The 27122-nt window shown below is 38.9% G+C and overlaps 1 protein-coding gene across 2 annotated transcripts in view; it reads left to right on the plus strand.

Annotated features, from left to right (window-relative positions):
- Nucleotides 1-2429: 2429 nt before the first annotated feature.
- The window catches only part of onecut2 (one cut homeobox 2), a 37046-nt gene continuing 12353 nt past the window's right edge, over nt 2430-27122 (plus strand). Inside the window, exons 1-2 of one of the 2 annotated variants that reach the window (XM_085278927.1) lie at nt 2430-3955; nt 10968-11738. In XM_085278927.1, the coding sequence (XP_085135053.1) occupies nt 2728-3955; nt 10968-11008 (1269 nt within the window). In that variant the 5' untranslated portion in view covers nt 2430-2727 and the 3' untranslated portion in view covers nt 11009-11738. Of the gene's footprint in view, nt 3956-10967; nt 11739-27122 lie in introns of those variants that run through there. The other variant, XM_085278925.1, reaches the window with a different exon arrangement.

Raw genomic sequence — 27122 nt, forward strand, 5'->3', positions numbered from 1 at the left:
GCCTTCACAATCCGATTCTCGGTTGTAAAAAGTGGTAATTGGAACATGGAATATTTATATTCAGTGCATGAAATACCTAGATTTTGGACTCTTCAGAGGGGGTGCATCACCATGGCGACGGAGGAAAAGTTGGAAAAACTCATTTTAACCCAAACCATGACTTTCGTTCAAACTTAATCTATTATATTTATTGGCTAAAACTAACCTGGTAGTTTTTAATGATAATAAATATAATATACATGGTGAGTCTCAATTATAGGTATTTTTGTTTTACATTTTGTTGCAGTCCGTTCAGATATCAGCATCAAAAAGTTGCAAAAAGACTGCTGAGATTAAACAGTGTTACGATCATGTGGTATTTTGCAAAAACATCACTTGTTTAATATCAGACAAGCATAAAGGCTCACTTCCTCTGTGCTTCACGTTTTTGTCATGTGTTATTGCCTGTCCCCACACTGACGGTGAACAGTCAGAGACAGCAGGTGATGCGATGAGAGCTGAGATGAGATCAAATTTTAATGATCCCTGTGGGCAAATTGCATCTTTTGTTGCAGGAGCTGAGGAGAAAACACAGCATCCTTGGTTTGTTACAAAGGACGCACAGATTAAAGTCTTTGTTTTTTGGGTTTCACTCGCAGGAAGGCGCCAAGACGAATGTCCGCAGGATGAAGAAGTGATTTAGGGAATCTGCACACTTAATGCTGAACACCTTCAGCCAAACTGGCCTTAAAGGCTCAGTTCACATTCATATCAGTGGAAATGTTTCTTAGCTGTTATGCTCACACTCAGAAATCCATATAATGATTTTACACCACATTTATGTTAGCACTTGTAATTTTGGCAAACTATGGAGCAAGCTTTCTGTATTATTTTCAACACCTCTTTATTTATTTATTTATTTTAAAGAAACTCTTTCCTTTCCTTATTTCTAGTTTATTCAGTCATGTGTATTAAATTATTTATATGTCTAATGTAAAGCCCTATATGACATAAATAATTAAACAGATTTGTTTAGAAGGAACAATTAAATCTTGTAAAGCCTTATATTTCAAATTTTGGTTGGAATAGGTCTCACTATATTCTGGTTGTGTCGCCAGTAGATCAGGCTGTCAGTTAAGTTAACAATAAAAATTTAATTTGAATATGAAGGACTTTTTCATGGTGGTGTCTTTAAAACTGGACAAGATGTGCCACGGAAGGCCGTGTAACATGACAGAAAGTCCCAGAACAGACAGACTCCTTCCCAATGTCAATAATGACCTTTAAGCCTTGCACTGCACAAGTACAGCACAGTCTTTACAATTTCAGAATTAATTTATCACAGTTTGTGGGAGTAATATACAGACAGACAATACTGCAATACCATAAATTCAGGAGGAGACATGTCATACATGTTCTTGGTGACATCTTTAAAATATATTTAAAAAAATTAGATAAGAAAACAACATAAATATATTCTTTATGCCAGAAGCTGGGAAAAAGCAAATAACGGTACAGCAGCCAAAACACGAAAGAAAATCTATAATTTAAAAAAAAGCTTAAATGAAACAGGATATGACAAAACCAAAAATCTGAAGAAGGTAAATAAGTGACATGCAAAGCAAAAAAGTTTATTTATTATAATAAGAGCTCAATAAGTAGTTATGAGATTAAAGAAAATAAGACAGTTGGTAAAAAAAACCTCTAATTTGGCTCCATAAAGTAAAATGGCTCAACAAATTTAATCAAATATCATATAAACAGCTCAATATAGTAAAGTAAGGAGCTTAACGAGTAAAAATCTAAATAAAATATCTCAATAGGCCATGCAAAAAGATTAGTGTAATTCAATAACATTTAAAGTAAAATGCTATAAATTATCATTTAAAAAGAACTAAAGCTAAATAGAGTAAAACAGCTCATTAAATACAATTAAATATTATATAAAGAACTGAATATATAATATTAAGAAGCCCACTAGCGCGATCATTTTAAAACAATTGTATGATATACAGCAAAATGCTATGTAAAAGCTGAGTATCACAACGTAAGAAGATCAAAACGTGGAAATCAGACTAAAATACAGTAAAATGTGGTGTATAAAGTTCATTGAGTAAAATATCTCAATAACTTTAATAAAAGAAAATAAATAAATAGATAATTAAAATAAGCACAGAAAATGGCAGGGGACTGGTCTTTATTTTTTAATCAAAAATGTTAAACTAGTACATAAAAATATGTATGAAGTCTTCTTTAGACCGATATCATAACAGCGGTGATCCCGCCCACAGCTGCAATCATTAACGCTGATTGGCCTGTCTTTCAGTCAACCACGCCCCCACAGTCCTCTCCGTCCCTCTAATTGATCTCTTCCACCGTCAGTCACCCCGTATACGAGTTCGCCTCTCCCCCTCCGCCTCCTCACCCAGCAGGTTGGGTTGAGAGGTCGGCTAGGGGACCGTGGACAGCTCCCGTCCGAGGAGCAGAGCAACACAGGAGGAGGAGAGGGCTGGATATGGGGGAGCCACCGCACAGGCCCGTATGATCGAGATAAAACACTTTTTACAAAGAGAGCGAGCTGGAGAGGCCTTAAGGAGGACCGGGGGGGAAACACACCGAGGGAGTGGAGGAAACACGGGGACACGGCTACTGACCCATCCCGGCGCATCACGGGAGAAGCGGCGAGAGAAAGGAGGAGAAGAAGGAGAGATAATTCTGCTCGACCTGATGGACTGAGAGGACAGATGAATGAAGACTGCCTACACTAACGCCTATAGATGCCTGGCCAAGGACCTGGACGCTTACGCCATGAACACGGACATGACAATGGACGGCATCGGCAGCCTGCATGGCGGGGTGGCGGTGAGCTCCGTGGCCCCTGATGCGGAGCTGATGAGCGGCCACAGCCCGCACCACGGCCGCGGAGGCTCGTCGGGACCCGGAGCGGCGGCTGCGGCTGCGGCGGCGTCCACCCTGCGGATACACCAGGACCTGGCTGCCGCCGCCGCCGCGTCCTCCCGCTCGGCCATGGTGTCCGGCATGGCCACGATTCTTGACGGCAGCGGGGAGTACCGGCCGGAGCTGTCCCTGCCGCTGCACCACGCCATGAGCGTTCCCTGCGACACCTCCTCTCCCGGGATGGGGATGAGCGGCACCTACACCACGCTCACCCCGCTGCAGCCGCTGCCCCCCATCTCCACCGTGTCCGACAAGTTCCACCACCACCATCACCACCACCACCACCACCAGCGGCTCTCCGGGAACGTGAGCGGGAGCTTCACCCTGATGCGCGACGAGCGGGGACTGCCGGGGATGAACAACATTTACAGCCCCTACCACAAGGACCACATGTCCGGGATGGGTCAGAACCTCTCCCCGGTGCTGGGCAACGGCCTTGGCTCCATCCACAACACCCAACAGGGTCTCCACAATTACGGCACCACGACGCACGGGAGCCACGACAAGATGCTGAACTTCGACCACACAGCCTCTATGCTGGCCAGAGGGGACCACCACCACCAGCACCGAGGCCTCGGCGCTCCGGCTGGCGGGATGATGCCGCACCTGAACGGAATGCACCACCCGGGACACCCGGTCGTTTCCTCGGCGGGCCACCACCCCCACCCCCACTCTCACCCCCACCTCCAGTCTCCATCCCACGGGCCCGTGTTGGCTTCCACCCGGGAAAGAACGCCCTCCTCCTCGGGGACGCAGGGGGGGAACAGCTCGGGACAGCTGGAAGAAATCAACACTAAGGAGGTTGCGCAGAGGATCACGGCGGAGCTCAAGAGGTACAGCATCCCCCAGGCCATCTTCGCCCAGAGGGTGCTGTGCCGCTCCCAGGGGACCCTGTCGGACCTGCTGAGGAACCCCAAACCCTGGAGTAAACTAAAGTCAGGCCGGGAGACCTTCAGGAGGATGTGGAAGTGGCTGCAGGAGCCCGAGTTTCAGAGAATGTCCGCGCTCAGACTGGCAGGTAAGAGAGGAAAACAACCTGAGCTGCTGCTGCTGCTGCTTTGCTTTGATTTGTTTTTGTGCCACAGCGAGAAGAAAAAGGAGAAATCCTCCACATTAAAACAAAATATCCTCAAATGATTCCTCAGCATTTATCACTAGCTGACTTTTAATCTTCTTGCTGGCTTTATTTTGGTTGGTTTCTCTCTCTTTCTCACTCCTCGTGGCTCCTCACGCGCCACTCCAATTTAGGTGAATGGGATTTATTTAGACTCACCGGTGCTATGATTACCATTATTGATCAATAACACAAAAGGATCGATGGGAAATGACAAGGTCATGGGATTTCCCTCCAACAATCCTCCTCTTTCAGTTTCCAGTCCCTCCATGGCAGCGAGGAAAACGCTGCACTAACACAAAAAATCTACTAGTTATTCTGCTTTAAATAACACCCAGATTAATAATAAATATATTTAAAATTCCAAGAAAATAAAACAACAATAAAAACCTGCTAAACATCGCACAATATTTTTGGTATAATTTGTGGTTGTTAATGTGCATCCGCGGGTGTAAATATATATTCTCAGGGCTGAACATTCTTATAATGCTGGTGTTTTTACTGTCATTAGCTCCTTAAATGCTTATTGCATTGCGATTGCATTAGCATTTGGGTGGAGAAGTGTGATGGGGGCGTTCAGGAGGATCTGTTTTTGATTGTGTGGAGCTTCAAGCGATCAGAAAGCTGTGACATAAACACACGAAGGTCTGCAGAATCGGTGGGTCTGGTGCCCCCTCTAGTGAGGAACCTGTTCCCTGTCCCAGCCTCTATTGTCTGCAGGAGCAGCACTAAAACGGGCCAGTTCCCCCTTTTTAAAGGTCAGGTCATGGAAAGGCTTGCATTTAATTTCACACCAAGATGTGATAAACGTTTAATGTTTCTATTGGGATTTGGTCATCTATATATCACAACAGAGACATTTTCTTTGAATATGTAGTAATTTTAGAGTCTTAAATTATATCAAAGGTTCTTTATTTTCATGTTAAAATGTAAAGCGCAGCACAAGTGACAGCAGTATTTGTATTTACGTGGTTTAGAATACGACTTTAAACTACCCACTGCACGTCCACATCTTAATGCCTGCATACTTCATAGCTTGCTTGCTGGGAGTAAATTATAGCTCCACATCATTTCAGCTTTTTTATTAAACTTTTTTTTAGTGTCTCCCACGATACGAATATGCCTTTATATTGTTTTTACATGCAAAAACAGAAAAAACAAAGAGAGGCCAGTTTATTTAAATCACATTAAAAATGATTTTTTTCATGTTAATCTGAAAAAAAAGTGTTTTTCATTAGGGCTGCATTTTTTTTTTTTTTGCTATAAACTGCATGATTTATGCACCGTGAGTGATTCAAAATTACTTTTTTTTTGCACAGTCATTCACACCTATGACTTTTGCTGTTTTTATATAAGTTAAACAAGATCCCATATTGTTAAAATTGTCTTTACTTTCATTATGTCCCATTAAAAGCATAAATGATGAGTGTTTATATTTATCTGGTTTACCATAAGACTTTAAATCGTTAAAATTATTCTCTTTTTGTTTGTTTTAAAAATATATGCCAGGGTTTCTTGTGGCTTCAAAACTCATTTTGAAGTTTTAAATATGCAGATACTGTAAGTACAAATGCTTCGCATATACATAAAGGCAAAAAGTGTGTGTTACCTCACCAGATAGAAATCTTTGTATTTTCTTCTTATTTCTGACCATTGTTAAACAAACATGAATTCAAACTTCAGTAAATTATGCCCTGTTAAAAACACAGATTAAAAATGTTTTTCTTTAATCATAAAACTGCTGATTTTCCTTTGGAAGGAAAGCCAAAACTCTGTGCCGAGATATTTTAGGTACAGGAAAGGTGCCTTCACATTTTTTTTATATATGCAAAATTATAACTATTCAAAAGCTGAGAAAACACAAAGACAATCCAAAATATTACAAATTATTACATTTACACTAAGCATACTTTATCGTCATGGTGTCCTGGCTTAAGCGAAACGGTATTTATAGTTACCTGATGTGTGAAGTTTGTAATTATTGCATATTTAAGCTATAACCTGCATATTTTCAGTGGTGCATTCACCCTTGTTGTGTTAAATCTATAAGCTTAATTTATATATGTAGTGTCAGTGCCTCACTCTGTGTAAATATGCTTTTACATTGTTTTTATTTATGCAAAATTCCAAAGAAAACACAAATAAACATGAGATTAAAAAGTAAGAAAGAAGAGGAAATATGAATGAAATGGATGTAAAAACTGTGTGGCAGCCCCAACAAAGATATTATTATTATTATTAGTAGTAGTAGTAGTAGTATTTTCACTGTACTGCTTAGGTAAACCATTAAACATCAACTTTTTATGTTTCAAGTTTAAATAATAAATAGTTTTCAAAATGCATCAATTTGTATTTTAATTCGTATTTTTAATTAAAAAAAAACCCCATATACCTTGTTTTTAAATTTGGGAGGCACGTGGCTTTCACTTTCAAATAAAAAGAGTGACATGTGGAGCAGCAAAGTGACAGATTTGTGAAACATTCAGTCGCAGGATTTCTGACGAATAGACTTTGTAGAGTTTGGGATACTTGGGAATATTATAATCTTTAAAAGCTTAAAAAAGATTCTCAGGAACAATGTCTGCCTGTATTTTGCTATCCGCTGAAATCCACTTCAGTTTTATTGGTTGACTCAAGTTAATTAATCCCAGCTGCCTTCATAGGAGAAATAATCAGCACCGAATTAGTCTAAATAAAGAAATCTGGTAAATGCTCTGTTTTAGGGGATCACTATCTTTTTCATTTTAATTATGCTCTTGATTTCAGTAGCTCTAAACAAACAAAAGTACATACAAGATACCAGAGAACAAATGCAGATTTACATGGAAGTAGTATTAAATTAAAATCTTTGTATTAAAATGATCATGATAAGGAATTCTTACCTTTTGTGTTTTATTTTTTATTCATCATTTCCGTAAATAATCACTGTAAATTGAAAATGTTCATTATAAAAGTAATAAAAACTATAACGTTTTGATAAGTTGCACATTTACATGCTTCATTATGAGTTTGTAAAATCTCCCACACAGACTAATGAACCCTCTAAAACCTGCATGATTATAAGCGCATACAGTGACACTAAGATGATAGCATACAGCATTCAAATAATCATTTTATACATTTCTTTAAGTCACAGATAAATACATTAAATCGTTTTCACCGGCTTAATGTGTTTATAGATTAGTACATTTTTAAATGTTATATCTAGCTGCTTTTATAGAGTCGGTGTAATATCCAACAATAAGTCTTCAGCATGGCTGTTTTATGGGTTTTCTTTTGTTTATATACATTTCCAGGACTTTCCATGAATATAGGATATTGATATTGGATTTTGTGGGTGAAATTAAGTAAATTGAAATTGATCCCTTTCACTCCTGGATATGTGCATTTGTCATGTGTGTGCGTCTCTTCAGTTTTTCATTCATTTATTTTTTTTTCCTTTTTAATAAACTCTATTTATCCAAAAATATAATAGATATGGTCTAATCTAATAAATATGTTTGTTATCATACAGCGCATATGTCTTTCAATTTATATCATTACAGCTTTCTTATAATACTCATATTATCATAATATTTTAATTAGGTTTAATTATTGTTGCTGTAATGAGATAAGAGATTAAAAAAAAACCACTTTATGTCAAGAAAAAAATCTACCAAATAAGAACACAAATCAAAATAAATGAGGCAAAAATATACAACTGATGAATGATTGGGTCAAATTTGAAATTAAAAATGTATTTATTCATCTATACAATGCAGTCATATAACAAAATATTATTAAAAGATTTATCCAAATAACAAAAACAATTGCACTTGAGAAATTCAAATGAGTACGCAGTTAATTAAAAAAAACAGCTTGTTTATTAGTAATATGTCAATGTAAAGGTGTTCCTACATTTTCCTAAAACTATATATCTTCTGTTGTTTTTCCTACTAATAATAACATCGTAACAGCATTTTATGAACTTATGTCCTCTCTTATTTTATCGCTGTGATAACCCTTTTTATACCTTGTGAATGTCAGTGTTTTTGCAGGGTTTTTATTAAGAGTTTAAGAAGATTTTATCTTATTCTTAAACCTTCAGATCTGCCGTGGTTTCATCTGACACATCCTATGATGTACTTTGTAATATGATGCAACCAGTTCAGTATCCTTCTGAGTTTTGCAGAGACAGAAAAGGTCTTGACTATAACAATGCGTGACATCAGCCCAACATGGAGCGCTGATTCTTTAACATTCGATTGGAAATCAGTATTTAAGCAGGCTGGATTTGTCTGTAGATTGCTGATGTGGATGAGATTATCTCTGCAGGATTTGACTGTAATTTCATTAGGGGTTCTTTGATTTTCGATGCTGGTATTTGACGATACAGGTTAATAGAAAATGACAGGAGAGAGTGGGTGAAGGTTGGAGCTGGAAGAGAGCAGGGGAGTGTTCATGTGATCTGTGCTCCCCTGTGTGTTGTAAAATGTCACAGGACAGCCTCACAGTTATACCTCTGTCTGAGTGAGCTGCACTCATCTGCTTTCCCTAGGATTAAACTGCATATCTCACACTCTCGGTCTTTTTTAACTTCAAATCTTTGCAAAGCCTGCAGTTTATTATACCAATGCTAAAGATTCTTCTTATTTAATTCTAAACATTGAGAAATATAATATAATCCTTTTTTTATTTAGGTAGTTAACTAAGTGTACAATGTCTGATTTATAGAGTAAAAGGTAATTAAGTTTTCTGTTTATTAGTGTCTTTGTTGTCTAAAGCAGTTGTCAAAAGCTACACTGGAATTCATGTAATTTAAATGGCTGTATAATGAGAAACCTATGATAACATACTGTCATTTATCTAAACAACTGTAGTATGTGTAAGATACTGCACAACCTTTTACGCAGTATATTACCATAAAGAGTGTGGGAAAATATACAGATACTGCTGTTATTCTTCTCTACTGTAAATCAGTTTAAAGTAGGAAACTGTAGTACATTAGAACTGATGACATAATAGTACTGTAAAAGTAAAAGTGGAAAAGTGTTTTTTTCTCTCTCTTTTGCTAAGCCAGTAGTTTCCTCCTCTGGCAATAGGCTTACTATAAATATTATGTAATAGCTATGAAGCTGGTTCACAGAATAAAATGTACGAGACAACAACAAAGGCTATAAAATTCTTTTGGCCTCGGCCCACACTGGACTTTCACTCAGGAAACTGGGGTTTGTGGCTCATCCAGCGCCATCATTTTTTAAATTGCTGTTATCTATTGACCTTGTTTTGTTTCCAGCTCCTGTTTTGTTTCTTACATTTCTTGTGCACACGAAAGGAATGGTAGTTTTACACAAAGTCTAAACATCATGGTTTGACTTGGCTGTGACGTCTGCTCTTTGGGCTAAGCTAGGCTATAGAAAAGCGCTCTCCGTATAATGTAAATCAGCTTTGGAGATGCTACATGTTGATGCCTTGATTTTAAATATTAATTCTGTTTGATTCTTGATGTGTAATTGGCATCCTGTGGTTTCTCAGAGAATGGGTCAATATTTTGTTTCTTTATTTGAGTGTTGGCCAGGTGTTGCTCTTTTGCTCTTTCCATTGTTCTCTCTCGCCTCTACGGTGATTTTAAAATTACCGCAGAAACAGGGAGGTGCAATCCTTAGATCAGCAACGCTACAAGCAACCAATAGAGGTGGGGTCAAAGGTCAGAGCTGCAACACTCAGACAATAGATGGAGCAAATATTCCCTTGACCCTGAGATGAGCAGAGAGGAGAGGGAGGAGCAGCATGCACGGGGAAAAGAAAAGAATTGAGAGCTTGGAGACAGGTTTATCTGGTAGCTAAATTCTCCATCATAATGGTCTTTACAGTCACAGCAATGAAGGACAATAATAATTATGTGGTTATTTTAAGCATATATTTCAATTTCTTTACTCTCCCTATCATCTCAGACTCTGTCTAGAAATGTCTTAGTAATGCCTTTGTCCGTAAATTCTGAATATGATCCATATTATATTTCTGGGGAAAAAATACGCAGATCGGAAGAAACTGTAGGAAAACTACAGAAGGAAGTTGATACACTTTCATCTCATTCAGTCCACTTATTTGCTTATTTTTTGTATTTATTTCTCGACAACCAACCATCAGCTAAAGTTTGGAAACTAAAGTTTTCAGTAATAAATGAGGGTTGAATGCTTTTCAGTCTATAAACATATTTTTGTTCAGGGTCTTTTGCAGGAAATTATTGTGAGACTGTGGGCATGGAAAAACAAAGCATTATCATTTTTTTCTAATTTTAAAAAGCATGTCCCAACCACTAGTCTTGGCAGCTGGGGCTCTGTCCGCCAGGGTCTCCGTGTCTGGCCGCCACCCGGCACTCAGTTGTAGGAGGAGTTCGGAGAGGCCAGTTGGAGAGACTTTTGGACTGCCTCGAGGAGATTCTGACAAACCATCAAGCAACTTCTCTACATCTTAAAATAGAGGAAGCAGAATCTGGGGATGAAGGGGATGAATCGTCCATCACCAGGGGTGAGGTCACTGAGGCAGTTAAACAACTCCTTGGTGGAAGGGCCATGGGAGTGGATGAGGTTCATCCTCAGTGTTGTGTGGAGATAAGGTGGGGTACCTCTGGATTGGAAGACCGCGGTGTTGGTTCCCCATCTTTAAGAAGGGGAACCAGACGGTGTGCTCCAGGAGGATCACACTCTTCAGTCTCCTGGGGAAAGTGTATGCCGCTGCAAGAGCCTGGTCCGCATAGCCAGCAATAAGTCAGGCTCATTCCCGGGGGGGTTGGACTCCACCAGGGCTGCCTTTTTTCACCGATTCTGTTCAGAATTTTTATGGACAGAATTTCTAGGCATAGCCAAGTAGTGGATGGCTTCCACTTGGGCGGTCTCGCTTTTCAGAGATGATGTGGTTCTCTTGTCTTCATCAGGTGGTGGCCTCCAGCTTGCACTGGAGTGGTTTGTGAAGTGAGGGGGAATGAAAATCAGCACCTCCAAGTCTGAGGGCGAGGTCCTCAGTCGGAAAAGAGCGGATTACCCAGTCTGGGTCACGGATGAGTTAGTGCTCCAAGTGGAGGTGTTTAAGTATCCCTGGCCCTGGATAAGTGGAAGCAAATGGATGGATAGATGGATGGATATAGAAAGCAGAATTTCAGTAATGCTTTATATATATTTGATGTTAGACAAGTATTACATGCTGCATAGAAGTAGGTAGAGAAATTCAAATGATGACGGTTAATGTTCAGCACATACACTTAGGTCAGTTTGGAAAAGTCGGTGACAAGGAAGTCAATGATACAGACTTCACAGATCCAGTGCCCACAAAGTTTTTCCTTGTGCTATGTCTATGGATACATTTGCACTGGAAAGCTCTAAGTACTTGTCCCTAATCGCTAATGTGATGAGGAAGAGAATAACCAGTAGCGTGAATCAGCCTACAATTCTGCAAATGTGAACCCAACTCAGTGATCATATGCTTGTCCTGCATTGCAAATTATTGGAGAAAGTTTTTTCAGAACCTAGTGTGAAGCAAATTTTTTGCCAAAATGTAAACATTTTAAGTCCAGCAAACATGAATAACTCTCTGTACGTATCACTCTTATTGTTCCGAGTTTGTCTATAATTTTTAGCTTTGCGTTTTGTGTGATCTGTCTTTGTATTATTTACCTTACAGTAATAAGTGCCTTGAACTGTTTGTGATTTGCCACTATGTAAATAAAATTCAAATGAATTGAAAATTGAATTGATTGCACTATTAAAGCTTTCTTCACACACAACGAAAGGAACTGAGATACTGAGCTGTAAATGGGCTTCAGATGGGTTTCTGTGTACAGCAGGAGAGAGCTAAGGTCTGGTGTTGGCTGTGGTTCAGGATGTAGAGTGGCTCAATAACCAATAGAAATAGAGAAAAAAAAGAGCCTAGTTTCTCTGGCCTGCATTTTGAAGTGTTCTTGTGTAAGATGCTGAAACCCCAAATTCCTCCCAGTGTCTGGTAGGATAAGTGCCAGAATAAGTGACTGTGGCTTTGTGTAAAGAATTTTGAGTGGTCAAAAACATTAGACAAAATAATAAAAGCAGTGAGTTTGCTGTTTTGGACTAAGATTAAGTATTCTTGAGACACTTAAGTAGCTTGTATGAATCATTGTACGTCACAATTTCTCCTTACTTTTTCAAAATAATATTAACTAAAATTCTAACCATTGTTACACTGACAGTGTAACTGGACGCCCCAGTTCCTGTACTTGTACATGTTCATATAAGAAAACAGTTCCTGCCTTTAAAGAGGCCTGTGTGGGTTGGATTAAGGCAAAGAGTCTGTGCATTTCCCTGTTCTCAGTCATGTATTAAACAAGTATTTATTTCACGCTGGTGTAAATTGAACCCAGAACCCACAAGAAAATATTTAAAAATCACAGGTTTGGATTTTTGGGTGGTGACAAAAATCATTATATTCACGAAAAACCCTTAGCAGGTTTTGTTTCAGTTGGTGGATGGAAAATCAACCACCAGGACCTTTTTTTGGTTGGAATAATAAATAAATCTTAATAACCAAGTCATGTGTTCCTATTAACCTCTGTCTCCACTTGAAAAGTAATTGTCAGGACAGATGAATCAGTCACTTTTGTCTGGCAGAACAAAAAAAAGGCAATTTCCAACATTTTAGAGCCTTTGGATTTGCTCTTCATCAGATGTGCTAGTATCTTTGTGTCCACATACTATAAAGGCAAGTACATTTTGCAACGGCAGTTTAAAGAGAAGTCACATACAAATCCTAATTCTGAAATTTAAAGAAACAATATAAACTTGCACACTGACAATATATTAAAAGAAAACAAATGTGCTTGTTTAAATATTTTACTTCGTTTCTTTCGATGCCTCCTCCTCATCCTCTCCCTCATTTTGAATCTGTTTCTTTCACCATTTTCTCGTCCCCTGGACCTCTTTCTCGCTCCATCCTCTTCTCTCTCTTTTGGGGGTGGAGGTATTATGTGATCGTCAGGGGAATTGAACACAAGAGCAGAGGCAGCAGCGGCCCGATGAATTATTGATGGGAATCTCAGCGTGACCCGCCTCGGTCTGCTCACTTCACTTCTTCTTCACCTCACAGCCGGGTTAACCAGGCAAAATGGAGGGAGGGAGGAAGAGGGAGAGAGGGAGAGAGGAAGAGAGGAGGAGGAGGAGTCCATTGTTTGGATGGAGGACAGAGTCCGCCCGTGACTGCGACTGAATTATGGATGACAGGAAAATGATGGGCAAATTGGTGTTGAATCAACGAACCGCTATTCACATGGTTTATTCAGAGTAATGTGCATGTAATGATACAACAATGATCCCTCTTTTCTCCTTTTACATACCACAAATTCAACATGTATTCATATTGCATCTCTTTTGCACTGTGAAGTTGTTTCCTATGGAGTTTTTCACATTAAAAGCATCTCAGAAAACAGGAAATTAGGTAGAAAGGGAAACTAATTTCTAGATAGCACAGTCTATTTATCAATAGGATACAGTCATTGTTGGCTTGGTTGTTTTAGCGGAAAATAAAATACAGAATATGATCACCAGGGATTACCTTAATGTTTCCAGAAGAGAATGAATCCACTCAGAGTCAAATTGTGCTGAAAATCTGAGTGACTGAACCTAAATATTTTCCATTTTATGCATCCTGCTGCGAGCAGACAGGGTGCATTATTAATGAGTCGGACTCTGCTTTATGACACAGATTACCAGCAGTTACTGTCTGTGTGTGTGTGTGTGTGTGTGTGTGTGTGTGTGTGTGTGTGTGTGTGTGTGTGTGTGTGTGTGTGTGTGTGTGTGCGCGTAGTCTTACAATTTCAGACTGTGGGAATACAGCTTGTGTCCGTTTTCGGGGTTTTTGTTCTGACCTCCTGCATATTCACAGACTGCCATCGATCTGTAATAATGGATTTCAGGCTGCTAAGAGGAGACTTGTGATGTTTGTTTGTGTGTTGGTGTGAGAAGCTTTGACAGATGCTGTTATCTCTGTCTCGTGCTGTCGATAGCAGTTTTCGGTGGCTGGAAAGTGAGACGTGACAAAGTCTGTCTTCAGGTTTTGGGAAGTGAATGCAGACTTCTGTGTCTCCAGCAGGTCTGATGGGTCTTTCCGTAATAGATGGCTGTACCTTCTGGGTCTGAAAAGTGAAGTTCATGCAGATGTGTCTTAAACCTACATTTGTTTTAATGGTCAACTCTTCTGGTTTTAAAGAAGATTGTGGAAAAACCCTCAGCTCCTCTATGAGCTGAGCAAACACTGTCCTGATGAGGGTATGGGTTCAGTCACTGGTTTATAGATGTACTGAGTACAACTTGTTACTTATTGATTACTGTGTAACTGACAAGCTGCTAGCCTTCGAGCAATCCCTTGATTTCTTAGTCTTATCGCTCATCACGTTTGGTTTCAAAACATCAAGTTGGTGATGGCAAAAACCACGAGATTGAGGTTTCACAACATCACAGTGGCTACATCAAACTCTTATATATGGTCGATGATGATTCTGAACACTACAAGACTGAAAATATATACATTTTCAGGTTGTGAAGGTAGAAAGAAGGAGCTCTTTATCTCTACGACACAAAAAGCTGGTGATGACATTATGCTGATAATGCACACTATTTTCATGGTGGGCAGTGTAGATGCTGTGTTTTGGATGAAGCAGTCTAAATCAATGCTTAATAAAGCCTGTTACTGTAGGCTCTTTATGTTACAATGTAAGGCACTTTGAGGTGACTGTTGTTGTGATTTAAGGCTATAAAACTAAAACTAAATTGAATTAAATTGATTCATATCAGTTGATTCTCTTTATGCACAGAGTTGACAAGTCTCATGTAAGGCATGATATCTAAGATGCTTTAAGCCACCTGGCTGCTGTTGCTCCACATCTGCAAGCCACTTTACAACCCACCTTCACTTGAGCTCCTCCTTTTTGTGTCTAAACCAACCTGGTCCCATGTCAGAGATATCCAAAAGGTGATCTTTGACTTTGGTGTCTTAATACACCAACTGCAGCGACATTCAATGCCGAGGCCAAACACTAACTGTGTTTGTAAGTATGACAAAGTCTGCATTTGTTGGTCACTCCTGATTTTCAATGTTTTTTTGGTTGTACCTGTGCATTTTTGTAATAATTAGCTTGCTTTTGTGTCTAAAATTACGAAAACTCACAACTCGTTTGTATGTTTTGTAAGGTTCAGATAATCAAAAAATTATGACTCTAGAGGCTCTGGCTGCACTATATTCATTTAGCAGAGCACCGATCTCCTTTTACAGACTCTTTCCAACCTTCACCGTTCCCAATAAGAATATCAGAAGAGTGGTGTAGAGATTTTTCGTTAAGACTGTCCACACCAATTATGGTGCACTGGTGTTGCTGGGGCAGTAGAAGCATTGCTGGGGCTGCTTGAGTGGCTCGGGTTCAGGGGAGAAAATGGTCCTGTCGCCTCTTTATTAGGACGGTCAAATCAAATGTGACACCTGGACCATGAACTCACTGAGGCCGAGTGCTCAGAGAATGCACAGTGGACAGTCGGAGCTGCAGCAAGGACGAGAAAACAATCCTGAATCATGCTCAAAAGGCCAAATTAGCTTTCTTTTCATAAAGATTAGCCTAGCTATGAAAATTTGCTATTTATTGGTGATAATATCTTATATTTCAGTATAGTTAAAAACTACTCTACTCTGACATTAGGTTCAATGAAATGTATTATTGAGATACATTATGGAAAAAGTAGTATGCAATGTCTTTGGCCCTATAGTATTAATTTATAGCATGCCAGTCTTAATTTCTTACCATTCATTTGGAAATTTGCCTCTTTCAACCTTATGAATAAGACTTACTCCGTTAACAGGTCTGCTTTAAGCTCAAAAACCTCATAAAGAGCTCAGTAGTGTGTAATAGTATAGAGCTGCTGTAGTCTGGGAGAAAATAACTCGGGAACTAGCATGAGCGAACTCTGGCTTCTGCCAGTGGATTACAATTACAGGATTTTATTTGATCCCCTCTGCAGGTTCTAAGCACCAACAGTTAAGTTAGCTTATCTATGCACTGTTCCAGTTACTTGGGTTTCCATATAAAAAAGCTTCACAACACTGTAAAATGAACAAAAAACAGTCAGACATTGCAGTTTAAAGCCATTTTTCCAGTTTAAATGATACCTGTCTACATAGGAAACAAGTCACCCCCTGCATGTTTCCTACAGCTATATTCAAAAGAAGCCAATTAGTTATCTTCCAATTCATGTGGTAACCTAGAACCTATTTCAAGAGAATAATAATAATAATAGTAAATCTATTAAATCTATCATGAAGTATGTTTTCATGGCCAAAGGTCCTCATCATGGATATTTCTGGAATAATGGAAAGGCTACAGTTAAAAGGAGGTCAATATTTTAGTGACTGGTATGTAAAAGCCTGCAATTTGGTCGTGATGTGTAAAGACAATGCAGTAGATTCTATTAATCCTTGAAGTTACAATTAAACAAAATGTTTATACACGTATAATTGGGAATGAACTGCTTCCAGTAACAGACTAAAAATATGGGAAACATCTAATGATTGTGACACGTAGAACAGCATTTGTGATTAATTTCAACTATTTTTGTCCTTGTTGGCTGCTGTTGGATTTATTTTTTAACCACATTATATATCTCAAGGGGTTTTTCAGGAGATTGCAGAATGTGTTTGCTGACGTTATCCAATCAATAGTGAGGCCCCGCAGCAGTTTAGGTCAGAAGTAGACTGGAGGAGGTGCAGGATGTGAGGCCTTATTTGGTTTGTGCTATTTTAGTGGTTGTTAGGATTCATTTATTGATCCACACATGAAGCAGCACCTTTGAATAGACCGATCCCATTGATGACATTTTCTGTTACTTTACTGTAGTTATCTTTGTGGGGTTTGTATGTTTTCTTCCTAATTTTCTTTTTCTCTTTGTTTCCTCCATCCTGTTCACCCTTCCTCCCTCAGCTTCATTAGTATTGGTGTCACTGCCTGGCTGAAATAAGTCTGTCCAGAGGCGTAATGAGCAACGACAGGCAGGACAAACCTGTCAGGCTGCAGGCAGGGTTTACTGTGAAAACACAGTGTTTAAGGAAAAAAGGAACATAAACGCACAACAAAAACCTTTAGATGTCTATTTTATTATCACCTAACTCAGTCATTCCCTTACTCCAGACTGCATTTGGAAATCTGAAAATTTATCTTTAATAACAACTGTGCTCATCACATGAGCCTGAGTTGAAGTGTTTTCATTGCTTCACATTGATCTTCTGGTGATTTGCTCGTTCTCAATTAACAGTTTTACTTTCATACTCTGGTAGCCACTGAGCCCTTTTCTTTATTATTATTATGCAGTTTTAAATTTTACATGCTTAATTTGCCAAGAAAAAACACAGCATCAAAATATGTATAGATAATTTATAGATTATTTGCTGAATAGAATTAATTATAATTATTATAATTTAACTTGAATTTCTTGGTAATGGTTTCTATGCTTAATGTTTATATCAAGATGAGAAGAAGTAGAAGAAGAATCCTGGTGCACAAGAACATCTGATGACAGGCTGATTAATTTAGCTTAGAGTAAAAACATTAATTTATTACAGGAAAAACTGTGTCAGTGTGTAAACATGGATTTTTTTAAACACCAAAAATAGGCATGAGACACAGGACTATTAAGCTTAAATTCAGATTTTTAATATCTTTCAGTTTTTAAATAGTCACAGTTTGAAACATTTTCAACTCATTTTACTTCCACCCACTTACTGCTCAAGCACAATTTATACATCAGAATGCACCAAACTCATTTTAAAGTTTTCATTTTTCTTGTCAGTCTGTGATATTTCAGTTTGCTGCTTCAGCTGACAGTTATGCAAATGTGCTGATGTGTATCTATAACCGATCAATGCTCTGATGGTCAGATACTGAGATCGGACACAAACAAGGAAGCTGAGGCACATTCTTGTTTGTTGTCCTTCCTGCTCCAGCCTCTGCTCATGCTGTTGTTTTCTCCTCTGCTGTTTTCCTCTGAAATGTGTGTGTGTGTGTGTTGTTGTGTGTAAAGCAGCTGCAGTTCGGGCTTGGCCGTGTGCGTGGATGGATGACGTGGATCGATGGCTGTAATCCCGAGCAGATTAAAAGAGCATTAATACTGGCAACGATAACGTAAACGGTGTGGACCGAGATCTCCATTGATCTGCAGGAACCTGATCCAGACCGGTTCCTGGAAGAGATGGGGGAGGGGGTTGTAGGCCGAGAGAGCTGACAGCATACAATAGAGAGAGAGAGAGAGAGAGAGAGAGAGAGAGAGAGAGAGAGAGAGAGAGAGAGAGAGACTGTATCTGAATGTCTCCTGCTGCAAAACAATAACAACAACCTGGACACTTTAATGTGCAATAGTAGACGCAGCAAACTACTTATGTGAAAGGCATACATGCAACTCAGCAAAGAGCCTTCTGGAGCCAATGGCTCACTACATAACGATTACAATAAGAATCTGAATCACAGTACAGGAATTACTTTATTTGTGTGCTGGTTCGTGCTGGAGAATGTGGCTAAAATGGTTTTGCACTTGGTTTTGCTGAAACCAGTTTCTTTTTCTGGTGTTTGGAGACATTTACATTGACTGTTTTCTTTAGTCTTCTGTGAATATTTGATATGAGAACAGCATGTTTCACTTTCATTGCTTTAGTGACATTCACTGACTTTGGACCAAATATTGATATGAGTATATATTGTTTCGATTTCCCTTGCAATATGTTATTGATACGCTGAAGCCAAATATATCAATATCTCTGTACGTAAGGATGTAGCTGCTCTAAACCGATTCCCTCACCAGTTAGACTCACCAGTGACATTAGTTTTTGGTTTCAAGGTTGTGTTTTAGTAAATGCTTTCCCTGTTTAATGCTCCACATGGACTGTTTACCTTCATGCATCCAGAGCCTGTTTGAATGTCAGTACTCTTCTGCATGTTCATGTGCAGGAAATTTGCTATTGAAATTCCACATGGTGGCACTTATAACATGAATGAAGGGAAAGCAAATGAAATATGTGACAGGAAGAAACTCACAGGGGGAAAATGTGACAATTAAAATAGTGAGCTAGTCAGTTTTACTGACATATTCTTGGTTTTTGCCTCTTTTTGGCCAGATTAGTCAATGAATATTCTAGAGATGGGCCCAGGGGTCCACCCCACTTGGAGGACTGTTTTAGGTCAAATTTTAGATCTTAATATTTTTATTACATAACAGTATGATTTATTAGGGAGAATGGAGTAGTTCCCCTTGTGGAAGGAGGAAAAGGAAGAGAGGACCAGACTTGCATTAAACAACGTTATAATCAGCATCATAACATATGAAAAGCATTTTCCAGTCAATATCAGATACTTTAAGGCTGAAAATGCATTTTGATGTTTACTTGTATCATAGAATCGCTGTGACATGATACAGGTGTTATTGTAGGCAACATATCATGTTGTAAAACACAATATGAAAGCTGTTGTCCATATTCCCACCTATGGGAGCATGCTAGGGATGTTTAGCAAAAAAATGCTCCTACAGCTGGTATTGACTGGCATAATAAACAAGTGTAGAGTTGTCACTCTGATAAAACACCAGTTGTGAGGCACTGAGGGAATAGGGAATAACTGAGGTGTACACATGCAAAAGACAGAGAAACCAGGGAGTTTGATGGCCTATACCTGTGACCAAGCACATGGGAATTCCAAGTTCAGGGCAAGCAAAGAGGCAGTGCTTGCCCAGTGAAATCTAAAAATAGGCATCAGTTAAAACCAGCGAAGTGCAAGCGATTGTTCTGCTTATATTATATTATATTGGCTGTTTGCATTTTTTCTATAAATTACCAATGTCTTGTGGCCACAGTTCACTATTGTCTCTGGGCTTGATTCAAAACCATTGGACTCTATGTCATTTTCGAAACACGACTTTTATTTTTAAATATTTAAACCCCCTTTTAGATATTGAGAGTTAACCATGTCATACAGTGCTCAAGTCTTATATATTTCAGCTGTGATTTTTATTGTTATATTAATATTTTAATACTCTTTAAAAGAGAGAGAGAGATGTGATCCTCACTGGCAACCACTCTGGTTTTATTTTATGTTATATGCTTGTCTTTATGCAAAGGTCACTGCACATCAATAGCATAAAATCAAATCACAAATCAAATCAAATCACTTTTTATTGTCACATCACATGTGCAGGCACACTGGCACAGCACATGCGAGTGAAATTCTTGTGTGCGAGCCCCACAAGCAACAGAGATGTGCAAACACAACAACACAAACGAGCAAAATACAAGAATGGCCAACCTGAAACTAATAAATATATGTACAATATATAATAGTGTATGCATTTCTGGATGTGTATACTAAATATTTTCCTACGTGTGTGTGTGTGTGTGTGTGTGTGTGTGTGTGTGTGTGTGTGTGTATACACATTTTTACAAATTAAATAGTAAAAAAATAAAATAAAATAATAATAATATATATATATATATATATATATATATATATATATATATATATATATATATATATATATATATATATATATATATATAAATAAAATATATAAAATATACAGAGAGTAAAATTATCTAGTCTTTTGGAAATAATGGATTTAAATGGAATCAGGTTTTACATTTAAAGTTCAAACATTTAACTCTTTTTTCCCCTTTAAAGAAAAAACTCCTTATATTTTAAGTTGTTTTTCGTGGAAAACTGTTAGCAACAATAGTTTTATTTTTGTATTTAAAGCCACGTGGACTACCATTCTACCAGTTTAATACACCAGTGAAAAATGTTGTGTTGTTTAGGGGATGATTTTTGCAGTATTGATTCTCATCTCATAACCATTTGCAAACCACTATGCATGTCTTGATAGCACAGCTTTTACATTAGAAATTGTACAGCATGTGGTACAGTAATCACTTTGCAGGTCAAAAACAAGGACATAAACACAGAAAAAATATATAGATAACATGTATATAATTGTACATACACACACGCGCAGGCAAGACAGTTTTCATGATCACAGAAAATAAGCACAAGCAGTTGAACAGGGCAGTAACAGCAAAACACAAGAGAACCTGTTTACAAAGCGTTATTGGGAAATGAGACACAGGTGGGAACAATTACTCACCTTAACTGTTCAGGAAATAAAGATGAGGGTTTACAAACCACAATTCAACACAGGAGAAAACCTGTGAAAAGGGAAAACTACAGACATTTAAAAATAAACATGGGCCATGACTGCCTAATTTCTCTTTGTTCTAATGTATGCATGAAGCCAAATTTCCTCTTTTGTTGAATCTTGTTGTTTTCTACTTCATGGTTTCTTCTTGCAGTAATGGCCTTTTCTTTATCTCACCTACAGAGCTTGTACTTTTTGTTTTGCTGACCTTTTATTCTTATCATTTGTGGTGACAAAGTCCAAATCAAAGCCAAATTTACAGAGAAAAGAAAGCCAGTGTTGAAGGTCAGATTGTTCTTATTTTTCTTCTGTGCTCACCTCCGCTCAGTTTGGTGGTAAAAGCATTAAAAGCACCCAGATTGATGTATATCAGACAGATGGGTTTGAAGGGAATCCTCCTCTATTTGATTGGGCCACATAACTGGATTCATTTAGCTGAATCTGTCTGTTATTGGATTATGTTTCATATTGGATGGATGGGATCCAATTGTAGATATTACAACCTTTAATGGAGACAGGTTTAGCAGGAGAGAGCGGGCAGGAGCTTGTCAGAGAAAAAAGCCAAACATAAACACGGGAAATAAAGGTACAAATAAGTAAGGAAGCAGATTACTGATTGATTTGATTTGGTTAATAAATATTAAACTTTTTGATCAAGATTAAGCCATATTAGATCAGATATTTAAATCTAAATACAATTTTAAAAATACATTTTCAGACTAAACGTAAGTGAGCTGCATCTGCATCTCTCAAAGCAGGAAACCTGATCAACTCAAATCGCTCGCCACTGATCGTTTGGAGACAAACATAGCGGTGAGCGGTTTGCCAGGATGTACGTTTATAGTTGACCAACCTTCTTTTGATCAATCAGCGATTACAATACAATCTATTGATCAGAGACTATTATCTTTCTGCTCGTGTTTGCTCTCTGTTGGACCGTTGTGCTGTGAGACAGAGCGGCGATGACTTCAGGCCTCCAAAAAACATTGCTGATAAGAAAGAGGTACTGAGAGATCAGTTAACTCATCACCTATTACTGTGTGTGTGTGTGTAATGTCCAAACAGAGCTTCCCTCTGACTTATCCTCAGTGTCAATATTCAGCAGGTTAAAGGTTAGTGGGTGTTTTCTCTCAACATTTTCATTCTTTCTCTTGGAAGGATGTTTTAATGTAATTTTTTTCTTGCTCTTATTAACTTTTATTTACTTTGTTATATTTAAACCCTTTGAATGCATGGGTTTTTAATCATTTATACAGGGATATAATTTATTATGTGTGTATTGTAAATCTTGGTGGAAAAAAGCGAATGTCCTTGGTTTATGTTGTTTTTAACTTTGGATGAATGTGACTTTTTTGCCACTACAATTCTCATAATATTTGATGTAAACGGGAAGGATGCTAACATGGAGTCATTGGTTTAAAATTGCCTGGTTTCTTAGCATTACAAGTAACCTATTAATAAAGATGCTATGCTATGTTAGGTCCGTGAATATGAGGATCTAACATAGTAACAGGATTATTGGTTTTATTTTTATGGCTGGTCTGAGTGAATCCACAATGTATAAAATATTGTTCAGGATATAAGAGAACAATTTGTCAAACAGATCAGAACCTGAAGACTTAACAGCAGTGATATCAGGTTGTACATTTTAGGCAGTTTGAGCCGAATCGTGTACAGACTGGAGGTCTAGCAATAGTTCATCTGTGCATCTCTTAGGTGTCGGTATTCACCAATATTTTCTCCCTTGGTCTGTGTTAAGTTCTCTGTGGATAATGCCCAGTGTCTGAGTCAGCAGATAAAGATGTCGTTCACGTGCGCCTTATTATCCCTCCTTGGTTCTGGATATTTATATTGCGTTCAGCCTTTGTCAGGTTGTCCTCTGTAGTCCCTTCAGTCTCCCTTTTTCTGGTAGACTTTCTATATTTTTTCTTTTTTCATACTATATTTTTCCTCTTTATAGTATTTTTTGCATCCTCCTGCCTCATAGAGCTGCGAGGCTCTGCAGTTGGGTTCACCCTGTTCATTGCAAACATACCAAGTGATTGGAAACATATCTATAAAAACACAGATTTGTAATGTACTCAGATGATTGTCATCATGTTTATTTAAGCATGAATTTGAACAAAGTTTCCTTAGCTCCTGCACGGACGGAACTAGAGAGGACGGGAAGCAAGTGAATGAGAGAAAATGAAAAATTAGAGAAGGCGGCACAAAGCAAGACAGAGGGTGAGTGATGAAGGTGGATGACATCAAACTCCTCTGAGGCCATTTCCTCATCAGCTCAATGACATCACTGAGTCACCAGTTTCTGTGATTGGGCAGCCCGTTTGTCCTGGTAAACAAGTAGAGATACATTAATGTGTGTGTGTGCGTTTATGTGTGTGCGGGCGGGCGGGCAGAGAGACCTTTGTCCGGTGATGTCACCACAGACTGTGTGGACATACAGATTACACACTGATAAACCATCTTTGCACACACACTGATTCAGTGATTACGTACTCTGAATACTCTTTCTCTCAGACTCTCTTTGTTCCTCGGTACATCACTCATGAAACAGATCAGTCTGTACATGTGGAAACCCTTCTGACACACCAAGACTGAACATGGATGGAATAATTAACTTTAAAGAACTTGATCATATCACAGGCCAAAGTAAAGCCTCAGTAAAGTAAAGCCTGAACCCAATGCATTACATCCTGTGGCATAATTTCATGCTGTTTTGTCTGATGATGCTTGCGTCTCCAGGTGGTTTGCAGGCTTGTTAGAACACTGTAGTATTTGAAGATTAACAGTTTCATAAACACAGCTGAGTCTTAGGATTCACTTCAGGCATTTCAGTATAACGAGACTGGTTCAACTGCATCAGCAGGAAGAGTACGGGCAGCTGACAATAATTATAGGAGGTCCTCCTATTCTGATTTATAGCTTCTTTGGGATTAATGTTTCTCTGAGTTTTGGGCTTTGGGTCACAACATAAGCAATGTGGGAACCCATCGCCTGTCATATGATGAATTAGCCTCTGTGGGTGATAGCCAGTGTTTCAGCTAAAAGGCACAGAGGCAGCAGATATACAGATAACACATCTCCCAGCCAAGAATTCCTGTTGTGTTTCCCAGTTATTTCTTACAGTCCATATATGAAGGCAAATGCTTTTTGTAAAAAGCTAAGGAGTTGTCAGGTGATTGCAGTTTGGCTATGGCATTTCTTTTTTTATTTGCCAAAAGCGATTGGTCAGGGAAACCTGTTCCTTGTCAACATGTTCTGTGTATTTTAGACAGACACATCTACATGCCTTTATAGACACAATACAAAAAAAGATATAGTGTAAGATCAAAGGAGATGAAGGTAACAAGGATTTGTCTGGTTTAGAGTCTAACAGAGTGAGTGCTCTTTATTTCTCAGCTGACTTACTGACATACACTGTATTTTTAAAGGAGACATCAGAGGATAAACTGTTACAGTCTCACTCATGCTCTCGAGTGTGTGTCTGTGTGAGAAAGAAGCACAAAGAGGCTTTAGTCTGTGTCTCCATTTCCGGTTATTTTCTTAAAACGGAAGCAGGAAAGCACCATGGTGCATTAAGCATGACCACACACACACACACACACACACACACACACACACACACACACACAGTGTTATACAGTAGTAGAGTACTCATTGCTAAGTGCTACAGTCCTGTTTCTGAGTGCTGAGATATGATGCATCAAGTATGATTGCCAGGCTGACATGCTGTGCTTTAGCTTCTGTCTTACACATTACACACACATATGGCTGCCGGAGACCTGGTTCTACATTATTATATCAGTCTGTGTGTGTGTCTGTGTGTGTGTGTGTGTGTGTGTGTGTGTGTGTGTGTGTGTGTGTGTGTGTGTGTGTGTGGTTCTTTTTAGGTTTTTCCGAGGTCTTTTCATTCAGCAGCCCACCACTGTAAATAAGGACGTGTTTGTAATGATTGAATGTAACTACCAATATCAGCCATCGATTTGTGAAGTTCTGTTTTGAGGTCTTGAGATGAACATTTAAGCTGTGTTTACAGAACTCAGAGCTGAGGGCTGGTTTGCTGTAGATGTCTGTAGGAGCAGAGGTCATTTTGTGTCTGTATTTGTATTAAAAAGACAAATGACATACAACAAGTACCTTTTAAAGGTTCAGTTAGAAGTGTTTGTTTTTGTTAGTTTTTTAAAATGAAGTAAGATTTAGTCAACTGGATTTTGTCACTGCACGTTTTAGCAGAAAAGTAATAAAATAAAGACATAAACCTTGAGCACATAGCAGCAGATTACAGTTATAGTACTGAGATAAGCAGACAGCACTAAATGACAGTTAGCAGTCACGGTTATTGCAGTGTAGGGGCGTGTGACACCGCGCCAGGTTCGCCCACATTAACAGCATCACAGCTGATTAACGACTGAACCCAAACAACGCTCGGCCTGGTCGGCCCATGACGGAGTGTCGAAGCGTCCAAAACATGGCGCCACACACAAGCCTGGAAGTGTGTGTTGAAGGGCGACTTTACTACTTACCCTGCACTTATATGCCCTTTGTGTAATGGATATCAGAGCTTAAGTGGTAATGGTGCAATAAAAAAAAAAAGAATAAAGAATCACAGAGTGAGGGAGAGCGAGAAGGAAGACGTGGAGAAGGAGGAGAGAGAAACAGTAAGGTAGGAGGAGGAGAAGGTGCGGGGAAATGACAGAGAGGCAGCGGTGAGGAGACAGGAAGGAAGAGGAGAGATGGAGAAGAAGAAGGGAGGACAAGGGAGAAGATAGTTAAAAAGATAATGGAGACAAAAGAGGGGGGGAAATGATGGATCGGACAGAAAGAGGACAAAAGATGAAATAACGATGAACAGAAAACAGAAGATGGCACAAAATCTACACACACAGATGCAAAGAAAGGCAGGGAAAGAAAGAGAGAGAGAGGAACTTCCTTTTGTGCAAGAAATCCTTTTTTGTTTCTTGCTGAATGAAGCCTGTCTGTCTGCAAAGGCCCGACAGACATCTGTGGCTTTATATTCAGCTGTATTGATCCTCAAACTCTCTCCGTCTGCGTCTCGGTTTCTTTTTTTCTCAGTCTTCCTCTTTTTCCTTCCATCTGCCTCCGTCTCAGACAGAGGAGAAGTAAAATGGCAGCTGCAGTTTAGTCAGAATCATTGATTTTAATACAGAGGTGGTTTCACACAGGAAACAATGGCCTGTGATCAATATGCTTTGGTGATCAGTGTGACCTGTTTACTGTGAAACTATGTAAGTAATACGTACTGAACCCTGACACAGAGTGATTTGAGGGCCTCTCACTCATATCAATTGTCTGACATGTGTTAACTGTGAAGTTTATAAGCATACAAACATTTTTGCACATTCCAGTAAATATCTGGTGGTGACATGACCCTCGCTTCATTTCTGTGTTAAAGCCATTGTTTGAGCTTCTGTGCTTTGTTGATCTCTGGTGTGTTTTTTTATTCATGGCGTCCAGCTTATTAACTAATCGGCCCTCTACCCAGGCGTAGCGTCATTGCCATCGTGCTGTTGGTTTGTTAGGAGGACTGAATTCAAGTTTATCTCTGTAGCCTGTGTGTGGGGTCAATTCCCACAATTCATCTCTCTGCACCATGCAAGCAGACACCACTGTGGTACCTGGAAAAACCTCTGCATTAAGTTAGCAAAAAGCCTCCAATCATGTTGCAGTGTGCTTTGATCTTAGGGCTGCTAACTACCTTTTATCACTGGAATTCACCGTGAAATGTTTGCTAGCCAGGTGTGGCAAGTGAAAGTGAGAGATTGAGTCTTTAAATTTGCCAGTTCCAAATGTTAAATATACATAAGCTACCCTGACTTCTTACATTACTCTTACTC

This window comes from Mchenga conophoros, linkage group LG7, assembly GCF_057382185.1.
Source record: "Mchenga conophoros isolate Kocher_MC1m ecotype Shallow Benthic linkage group LG7, M_conophoros_male_GT1.1, whole genome shotgun sequence".
Lineage (NCBI taxonomy): Eukaryota > Metazoa > Chordata > Actinopteri > Cichliformes > Cichlidae > Mchenga > Mchenga conophoros.